The sequence below is a fragment of the Zingiber officinale genome, chromosome 8B, assembly GCF_018446385.1.
Source record: "Zingiber officinale cultivar Zhangliang chromosome 8B, Zo_v1.1, whole genome shotgun sequence".
In the NCBI taxonomy this organism is placed as follows: domain Eukaryota; kingdom Viridiplantae; phylum Streptophyta; class Magnoliopsida; order Zingiberales; family Zingiberaceae; genus Zingiber; species Zingiber officinale.
In genome coordinates this window covers 21,557,358-21,567,728 of record NC_056001.1, presented here as the reverse complement: position 1 = coordinate 21,567,728, position 10,371 = coordinate 21,557,358, and the positions used below count along the sequence as shown (strand labels likewise).

Below are 10,371 nucleotides of genomic sequence, written 5' to 3'. Positions count from 1 at the left end.
TCACTCGCACACACCCTGGAAAATTTTCCAGGAGGTCACCTATCCTCAGATTTCTCCAAGCCAAACATGCTTAACTTTGGAGTTCTTAAGTTTGGACTTCCGAAAAGGAAGGTGCACCTTGGTGATATGGATAGTACCATCTAACCTTTTAAGCCATACTTAACCAGAATCTCAGAACCGGGGTATTACAACCATAGTCTTGGAAGTATGACCAGTTATTGGGCCGATTGATTTATATACTGAGAGATTGTAGTAATGACAGATTGCAGTAATGACATACTATAGTAGTGAGGAGATGGATCCTATATGCTCGACCAACCTTAGGGTCGTTTGAGCTTGATTTGTATATCCTGGCCTTGAGCAAAGCCATTAGTCTATCAAGTTCGATCGATTTGTTGGTCGACCGACTCTATATTGAGAGTCGTGCTCCAGGAATAGGAAGCTGGGCCCTATAAGTTCGACCGGATTTTGGTTCGATCGGCTATATGCCGACTGTCTGGACATAAGTGGAGCATTAGATCCCTCTAGTCTAACTAACTCAGGCCGATTATCCTTATATCGAGGGCTTAAATGCTGAGGAGTGAGGAGCTAATCTCTGTTGAGAGTGATGCTCTGGCTGTTACCTCATTTTGACTTTAACTGTCGCCTCACCTTGACTTTGACTGCTGCATCACCTCTGGATTCGCTCGCTATGGGTTGTAAACGAGCCGAGCCGAGTTTTGGGGTGTTCAAGCTTGTTTGATAAGGTAACCAAGCCGAGCCGAGACGAGCTTAAAATGAGTCAAGCTTTTGAAATGATTATTCAAGCTTAACTTAGTTTATTTTTTATGAGCTTGAGCATGTTTGAAATTTAGCTTGAGCTTAGTTTTTTTAGATGTTATCGAGCTCTCAATTCGAGCTTGGCTTGAGCTTCGTTCAAACTTGGTTCATGCAGATGTTATCGAGTTTTCAATTTAAGTTTGTTTGAAATTTTTAGTTGTTTGATTGGTTATCGAGCTTGGTAATTTAAATTTATTTGTTTATTTTATTTTATTTTATTATTTATTTAGCATATTGAAAAGAGTTTTATTAATGAATATGGTTTATAAACACCGTTCACAAATGTTGTTTATGAACATTATTCACGAACGTTCTTCATAAGCGTTAACGAGCTGAATATATATGTGTTCAGGCTTGTTTGTTTAGTTTAACGAGCCGTTCAAGTTTGTTTGTTTAATTAATCTTGTGTATATTGAATGAATATAAACAAACTCTTATTAAGTTGAATACCAAACTTATTCATGAACGCTTGATTCATTTAAGCTTTACGCTCGCAACATACCAAACTTATTCATGAACGCTTGATTCATTTAAGCCTTACGCTCGCAACATACCATATCACTGCTATAACTACTATAATAGTCATTGTAAAAAAAAATTAAAGTGCTTTCTATCATAGTTAAAATAATTTTGATGGAGTTTAAGTAATTTTAATAAGTTGGGAAAAAATATTTTGATATAATAATATCGTATATATAATAATTTTAATTAAGTAAAATATTATATTTTTTATCACATTATAGTAATTATGGAGTAGCTACTAAATCGTGTAATAGGTATTCTCAATATAAAAATAGCTAAATTACTTCAAAACTATAAGATAATTTTTTTAATTTTCTAAAACAATTAGAGATTTTTTAAATTATTAATCAAAGTATAATTAAACTTCAATTACTTCTTAAAATTAAAATTTTAAGTAAAAAAACTTTATATAATGATTTTGACTAAAATTATTATAGCTTTAAAAAACATCTCAAAAAAAAGAGAAAAATTAGATAAGTGAAAGATTTCTCTATTTTTTTAAAAAAATTAAATTTCTTATTAATATCTTCATATATGGTTCTTTATTAACTTCTCATAAATAATACAACCCATGATTGTAAAACACTCTAAAACTGTCTAACCCTAATCAATCATTGTCAAGCTCCACCATTGAATTTGCAAGCTTTGACCTCAATTACTCAAGTTGATCATCGCCAAGTCAAGTAATCTAGAGGAGTCAAAGTGGTTAAATAAATCGAGCTTGCAAGCGCTGAGAGGTCAAACAAGCCAAACAATTTGGATGGGTGATAGATCGATCAAACCAGACAATTTGCAAACTAATTAAGTTTTACAAGTGAAAATGGTTCCTATGCACCCATTAATCCAAATTATATGACAGACCGATCGAATTTAGACAAATTGTCAAGCTGAACAAATAATATTATTTTATTTTTGAATAATTAAGTAATTGAATAAATCAAATAGTATGTATACTGCCACTATAATTCGTTCCTTCAGTGTTCTATCCTCGAGGTAAACAAGCCTCAAACCTTCTATACCGATTTTGAAGAAGACCAACTATATATAGTTCACACGATCATGATCGATTTGAGATCACTTGGATTTATATAATTAGATTATAGAATCGTACTTCAGCATCACAATGATATTATTACTTGTATATATTTAAATTAATTAGTAATTTAACTAATATTTTAATAATATTTATATTTTTATAAATTATAAGATTTTTACTAACACAATAATAGTAATAATCGCATTTAACTTTAAAAATATTTCTATGATTCACAAGATACATAAAATAGTTTGTAACATATATAAGATCATACCATTGCTATCGATCCTAAGCGATCGATGATCATATTCCTACTCCATTGATACAAGGATTGAGGTGAGACCCCCGAATAGGGTCAAAGTCCAAAAAATTGACTGACATGATGGTCAAAGTGAAGGAAAGATCAACCTTTAAGATAATGTAGTCGATTGATGGGTCAAGAGGATTGGCCGATTGGACCAATGAGCCGATCGGTCGTTGAATTCCTCAGCCTTGAGAAATAAAGATGAGTTAATACTCTCCAGAGCCAGGACTTACTTTATCCTTTGAAGATAGAACGATTGTCTGCTGGGTCGAGTCGTCCGTTTGATCAGAACTGCGGTCTGATCGGATAGAGCGGGCGACTAGTCCGATAGAACTCTTTGACTAAAACTGATAGGCCAAGCAAGGGGCGAGTTCCTGACCACACTCTATAAACCCGGTCGACTGGAGTTAGGGCCGATTGGGTCATAGAAAGAGTTCGGTCAGCCTACCATCGGGTAATAGAAAGAGTTCGATCAACCTTCCATGTTAGCATATTGCAGGTCTCTCAACTAAATGATTTCATATTCTTTTTTGACATTTTATGCCATGAAGAATAGAGAATATTCCGCAAGCAAGCTGTACACTAGAAACTTCCTCTTTGTTATGCACAGAAATTGTTGGTCCATTTTTGAAAATGTGTCAGAGCACTTTTATGGTCTGTCCTTTTTTAGAAATACTTTTAGATTCGTGCACAAATAAACAAGAATACTATAAAGGAGGTCTCCATCTATAGACGCTTGAGATTCGTGCACAAAAAAATATAAACACTATAAAAGGGGGTCTCCATCTACAAGCGCAGGTACGCTCACAAAACGTGAGACTACACCATTTTATATACTACTAGCTACTGTTCATTATTCATTTGCTCTACTTGAGTTGACTCGATCACTGACTTGAACGTTGAAGGGCGCAACGCCAGGGACCCCTTCCCTGGCCCGACAACTAACGCTCTTTTTGAGATGCAGGAGCGCTTCAGAGGCATTTAGGGGCAGCGAGGAGTCTTCATTTGGTCAATATCAAAGCCACCGTTCTTAGACAACCATCTTCTCCATTTTCACATAGGATCCACCATAAAAGATGATTTCCAAATGATCTAGGAGCGATTTGGTACTTCTAATCGTAGGATCGTGCGATTCTGAATCTCAATTCTAAATCATGGTGACAAAAGATGATTTACTCATCCCAATGTCTCCATCCGTCCGTCCCCAACCAACAAAAAAAAAAAAAAAAAAAAATTAAATCACGGATGACTATTAACCTTAAAGAGTTAAATAATATATGGGGAAGATCAAATACCCGGCTACATCACAATTTGACCATAGACTTTATGATAATAATACCATCATATACTAGCTAGAACTATATATTTCGAGGGCACATCTCAATTCTAAACCATACAAGTATACCTCCAAATACAAAATGCAATAGTGCGCTCCTAAATATGGTGCATAAAATACTACAGAAATAAATAAGAATATCCAAATTTAAATTTTAATAGTGCTGAATATTTTAAAAAATATTTTTTAAATGTATATAAATTATATTTTCTCTAAAATGATATTGTTAAAAAATAATGAAACAGCACCGAATATAAGGCGTCTAATCCAAAAATCCCTATAAATATACACCTTTCCGCTGTCACAGTAAAAAAAAATGATACTGTTAAAATTCTTTGTTAATGTTTGTATTAATGCAGGGGTAATTTCGGAATCTCGTGGCGTGCCGTGTCGGCTCTACTTCCTTCACCGTTTCCCGTTTCCATTCACCTCCCGTTTCGAACGGCTTCGCCTCCTTAATATACCATCAACGATCGCAACATTCGGAGCCTTCCCGACCCCAGATCAACACAAGTACCACCATCTCTTTCGCGACAACGTCCTTGTCGATTTAGATATAGGGTTGCGATCGGACTCCGATCACGGGACGCCTCGCAGTTACCCCCGCCGGCGATGCTCTCATGGAAGGAAAAGGTGGCGGCGAGGCTCTCCCGGATCCTCGCCGACTCCCCTTCTTCTCCTACTACTCCTTCCGGGGATTACTCCCCCATCGCTATGGAGGACGAGGTAGTGCCGATAGACCCCTTTTCTCTCCTGATTTGCCGTATGGTTTTTTTTTTTTTTTTTTCATTTTTTTAGATCTGTTCGTATTAAGTGCCTATGATACATTTGCTTTGGATATTTGGTTCAACGTTTGAACTTTGAAGAGCGCGACTTTTTGTAGCCCTAGATTTTTATCTGTTTCGTAGGCTTCAAATTTCTATGATGAATTTGCTGTTGCGACTGGCTTTGTTTGGTTTGAGTCTGTTTTGTTTCTTGAAATGTCTTAAAAAATTGGATTATGAATGAGATATAAATTCTTCGCTGCGCATCCGTATCTGAACTAGCACGGATTTAGATAATTTGCTTTAGAAGGTTAACATGGGTAGAGCACTTCGTTTACTTTTCAAATGTTCTGAAAAGTCATTTGATGAGTAATTTTTGTACTACTGCTCGAGAACCGAGAATAATTCCATCAATAACTCACCCTAGAGTTTGAGAATTGGGAATTTTTAGTCAAATAAGTATTATACGACAAGATTAAGGAACCATCGAAGTCATGAAAACTACTTGTGCTAGGAACGTATAGGTTGAATTACCACAGGTGAGGAGGATAGATAGAGAAAATGCTTTTTGAGAGACAAAGGAGGGTGACCAAATGGGATGAGAGGTAAAAGATAGGAAATTCTTTTGAGACAAACTTGCTTGGTTAATATTGATGTAAACATTACATATAGTCAATTATTAGAACATGACATTAAGTTTAATCAATCTAATCAAATAGATCCATTATAAAATATCTTTATGATGTCTCAAACCATTGTGGACTGACTCTGTATTGCAATAATACAATTCTGAAATAAAATTCAAAATATAATTGTCTAATAATTATTTGCTGACTTAGGATAAAGATTGATCAGTACTGTAGCAATGAATAACATAACACAACGAAGAGAGATTCTTACAAGGTAGGGAAGAGTGAGCTATGCATTAAAGATGAAGGTATCACGAGGGTTGTATAGGATTGGCAAGAAGGGTAGATGGGTTTTAGATGGATTGAATATTAGATTGGCAATACTAAGGGACATTAGAGGAATTGCCGAATTGGTCTTAATCAATATGCTAAGAGAGGGAACTTCTTATGAAAGCGGAGCAGGAGGTGTCTCTAAATGATGGATTTCCTTCTTCTGGAATTTGCTTGAATTTGCATGTATAAAAAATTTCTGAACATAATGGCCCTCTCTTTCTTTTCTTTATTATAATCAACAAAAGAAATGCCAGCCAATCTTTGGATGAGGTACTTTCTGGGGAGAGTATTAATTTTGAAGTGCTACAGAAAAAATTTACCTGGATTTTCAGTCTCTTGTTTTTAATTTGCACTTGAGAAATAACAATAATAACTGAAAAAAATACAAGACAACAGCAATGCATTCTTTTGATAGCCAAAGAGTGTTACATGACGATACTTTCCTCTTATATAGCATTTACAAGGTTCAGGTGTGGTTTCTTTTATGTTGACTTGTGAAATTCCATCTAAGGTGAAAGTAATTGAGAATCTATATTTCTGTACTGAAATGCTTTATTTACTATACTGTTATTATGTGCTCAACATGGACATGCAAGGTAAGGTTATGGGGTTATGGAGCATGAAATACTTTTTGATTTTGTATGTCACTAATCTCCCTTTCTTGCAGGCAATATCTTCACAAGACTATTCATTTCAAGCTAAACGGTCTTTCTCTTCAAACTTTTTGTCTACTTTGAACTCAGCCAGTGGTGATGCTGATGCAAGTGAGCCAAAATCACCTGCTCATATTCATAGCGAAGGTTCATCACCACAAAAGTCACTACCTAAAAAAAGGAGTGCAAATTCCTTGGCATGGAAAAATCTACCTTCTAATTTTGGAGAGGAAAATGGAACAAGAAGTGAGTGCAGAGAAATTCCTGAGAGTTCAAAAGAGGACATGGACCAGTTCCCCAATAGACCTATCAATCGTTATTCCATGTTTGTTGAAGCGTCCACTCAACATGACCCTAATGAATATCTTTCTTATCTTACTGAAAAGTCTACATTTATGTATGCTGACCTTTTTCAATTTTTTGGCTCATGTTTGCCTAATATTGTCAAAGGATGTCAATGGATTCTGTTGTATAGGTGAGATTTTAGATATATTCTTGACTAGATGTCCTATGCTAATCTCATTGGTTGTGACATTATTGTTCTCTCCAAATGAAGGGCAGCACATGGAAACATGGGATATCACTTCAAACTCTCCTTCGTAAGAGTGCTGACCTTCCGGGTCCATGCCTATTAGTGAGTTTATCACTCTGCTGTTGGTCTATTCTGGTTTTACCACCTTGACTGTTAACCAACTCTCACTTAACTATTCTTTTCTGTCATTTGTGTTTATACTTGTCTTTACTTGCTAGATTGTTGGGGATATGCAAGGTGCTATTTTTGGTGGCCTTCTGAATAGTCCTTTAAAGCCTACATCTACAAGGAAGTATCAAGTACTATTCTGATTTACTTAGCATCTCACTATACATGATTCTGGCACTTGAATTCTTACACTGCTTTAGTTGTGGCTTGAATTTAATTATCATGATGTTGGCGAGCAGGGCACAGGCGAAACCTTTGTGTTCAGTACAATTTATGGGGAACCAAGGTTCTTTAGAGCAACTGGTAATTGTTTTACATTTATGCATCTCGTTTTGTCATATGTGTAGTGCATCAAGGTACATATAAAGCAATCATCATTCTAGGATCAGCTGAAGACCATGGTGAAATTTTGGCTTAGGAGTAACTTTAGGGTTTATTTGCAATTTTCTCTTTGATTGTACCCATGTCAACAAGAATCTTATATAGATTCATAGCAAGCCTTTTAACATGTTTATCAATTGCTAATTATTACTTGAAATGTGGAGGTTGAGTTCCTTTATGAGACCCAATTTTATGTCAGGGCTTGCAATTTTATGGGACCCAATTATTTATTTAATTTGGGGATGAAAGTTTTGGATTTAATTCCTTTATTAGGCAAGACAAACTGTCTGGTTTCTTGTTTGTCCATCAAAACATGGGGATTCAATCAAAATCACTTCGTCAGTGATGACAATCGAAGGAAGCATTTGCCTTGTTTGTGTAGAATTTTTCCAATCCCATTGCCAACAAAATAATAAAACCTCATTGATGGAGTACCAGTTTCTCATCAATGTGAACTTTGATTTATAGAAAGGCCTCAAATGCTTCGTCAACACTCCTCTAGTGGCTTCTTAAAGATTACCTTATTGGCTTTAGATTCTCAGGCTATTCTCTTGTGAACATGAGCTTCAGATATAAACGTAAACTTCATCTCTGGAAGAATGCAACGGGGTCATCATGTTGGAGCGGAAACTGATGAGATGGCAGATGGGTGGTTCAAAAGAGAATGGGGGCTGCACATGTGTTAGGAGGGGGCATAAGTAGAATGAGACGGGGTAGGTTAGCACGGCACTGGGATAAGATGAGTGGGTATGAAACAGGCTTTGACGCAAAGTTAAAACTTTGACATCTCGATGTTATATCATGGGGTTATAATTCATTTATTTATAGCCTTAGATAACTAATTCTATCATGGTATGAGGAGTTTCTTTATATGCATTATTTAAATGGATTACTATTGTGGACTGGCCATGATAATGGTTCAGATCAAATTCCATTTTAGAAATTAAATTGCACAAAGCTCTTAGCATAATATATTGAAATAGCATGGCAACGATCATGTATAAGATTTAGTGAAAACGAAGTGAAGCAACTCTATCAGGCATTGTTTGTTATCTCACTATAGTCACCCTGTGACATTGCTTATAGGTGCAAATAGGTTTTACTACTTGTGCTTGAATGATCAACTTGCATTTGGTGGGGGTCGAAACTATGCTTTATCCCTTGAGGAAGATCTGTAAGTAATTGGTTTCTAGTTTCTTACTTGCAAATAATTATTCTGGCTCTATACCATCTCATTATTGATAACTGGAACAATATCATCTTTGTTATTGAGGAAGGTTGCGTGGAACCAGTGGCCCTTGTGAAACATTTGGAAACTCTTGCTTGGCTCATACTTCAGAATTTGAGCTGAAGAATGTTGAGGTGATTTTAAAACCTATGAATCAATATGAAGCATCTGCATTCTTGTATGTAAATTTGTTCGCTTTGATCTATCTTCTGGCTTTAAAAGCATCTAGCTTCTGTTAGTTGCTTATGGAGTAAGATATCTAAAATTTAAATTTGTAACATCTTAGCCATGCACTTAACAGTCATACTGGAAAGAATAAAATAATTGCTGAACCAAAGAATACATCGATATAGAGAGAAGAATAAAATATGAGGGAAAAAGTGAAATGGCAAATTGGAGAGGCAATGTTATTCAGCAGATGATTCCACTAACCGTCTGAAATTTTTAGTCAGTCTAATCTTATAAAGGTTAGTATGGTCAACCATGGTTGCTTGTTTTTAAATATTGAATGTTAAGTTTGTGTTTTGAGCTATAATAATGTAGGCATGGATATCAACACTTCCTATCTTTAAATCTTAGCTGCTTGTATCAATGGGTGTTTTCTTCCATTTGTATGTGCAAGTGAGATGGTCCAAATACTTTGGAGGTCCTACATTATACCACAAACTACTGAGAGCTTTTCTGTCTTACCTTTCATAGATGTATAAGCTTGCTTAGGTTCCTAGTTTGATATTTAGGCACTTCATTAGATGTTTTCATTCGTTCATGCATCTTTTTATGATTTTATTTTTTCATAAAATCTTCGTCTTCTAACGTTTCCACATTGCTGATGCAGTTGTGGGGGTTTGCTCATTCATCTCGTTTGCTCACGTAATTCTTTCAGACAACGATGATGCGCCAAGTGGACTGTTTCTGATGTATTATTCTTTTTATTCATTTCAAAAAGGGTTGTTATAATTTGTTCAACCGATGCCATTTCTCTTTCAAGCACTTGTTGACCATACCTTGATTTTATTTTATTAATACATTTTATAATCCCCAGATTAACGCATCAGCTTTCTGCCTTATCTGCTTTGTGTATAATGACAATTTTGCCTCCACGTATTCGTCTATTTAACTGCTTTATTTTGGATCAAATTACGTTTGCTTCAAAGTAAATTAATGCATTAGCTTTCGGCCTTATCTGCTTATGTATCATGGCAATTTTGCTTCCACACGTTCGTCTATTTGAGCACGTAGCACCGTGAGCAGTGAGTAAAAGTTGTAAGGTTGATCAAACAGACTAAAATAAAAACTAAAAATAAAAATATAAAAGAGAAAGTTAAAGTTATTTGTTTATAAAAAAAATATTTAAGATGATATAATATGTATTTAGACTATTAATAAATATTTCAATTAAATAATATAAAATTAAGATAAATATACATACTACGAGAAAAAAATTAAAAAGATTTGATTAGTAATAATAAATTAAAATCAAATTAATTTAAATATAAATATAAATAATGATATAATAAGAAATAAAATTTAATGATATAAAAAAATTCATAAAACCAATTTTATCAAATGGAATAAGATTTAATTATTCTTGTATTCATGTATTTACTGCCTTTTTTTTGGATCAAATTACGTTTGCTTCAAAGTAAAGTTAGATTTATTCTTTTAC

The 10,371-nt window shown here is 34.8% G+C and overlaps 1 protein-coding gene across 2 annotated transcripts; it reads left to right on the top strand.

Annotated features, from left to right (window-relative positions):
* Nucleotides 1–4,448: 4,448 nt before the first annotated feature.
* On the top strand, nt 4,449–9,752 carry LOC122016509 (oxidation resistance protein 1-like). Of its 2 annotated transcripts, XM_042573835.1 has the most exons (8): nt 4,449–4,743; nt 6,411–6,871; nt 6,958–7,030; nt 7,147–7,227; nt 7,336–7,399; nt 8,564–8,651; nt 8,755–8,839; nt 9,541–9,752. In XM_042573835.1, the coding sequence occupies exons 1-8, from the start codon at nt 4,630–4,632 to the stop codon at nt 9,577–9,579; spliced, it is 1,005 nt and encodes a 334-aa protein (XP_042429769.1). In that variant the 5' UTR covers nt 4,449–4,629; the 3' UTR covers nt 9,580–9,752. The 2 variants fall into 2 exon arrangements, with proteins under 2 accessions (XP_042429769.1, XP_042429767.1); XM_042573833.1 differs by lacking the exon at nt 4,449–4,743 and having other exon boundaries at nt 4,759–6,871.
* The last annotated feature ends 619 nt before the right edge of the window (nt 9,753–10,371 follow it).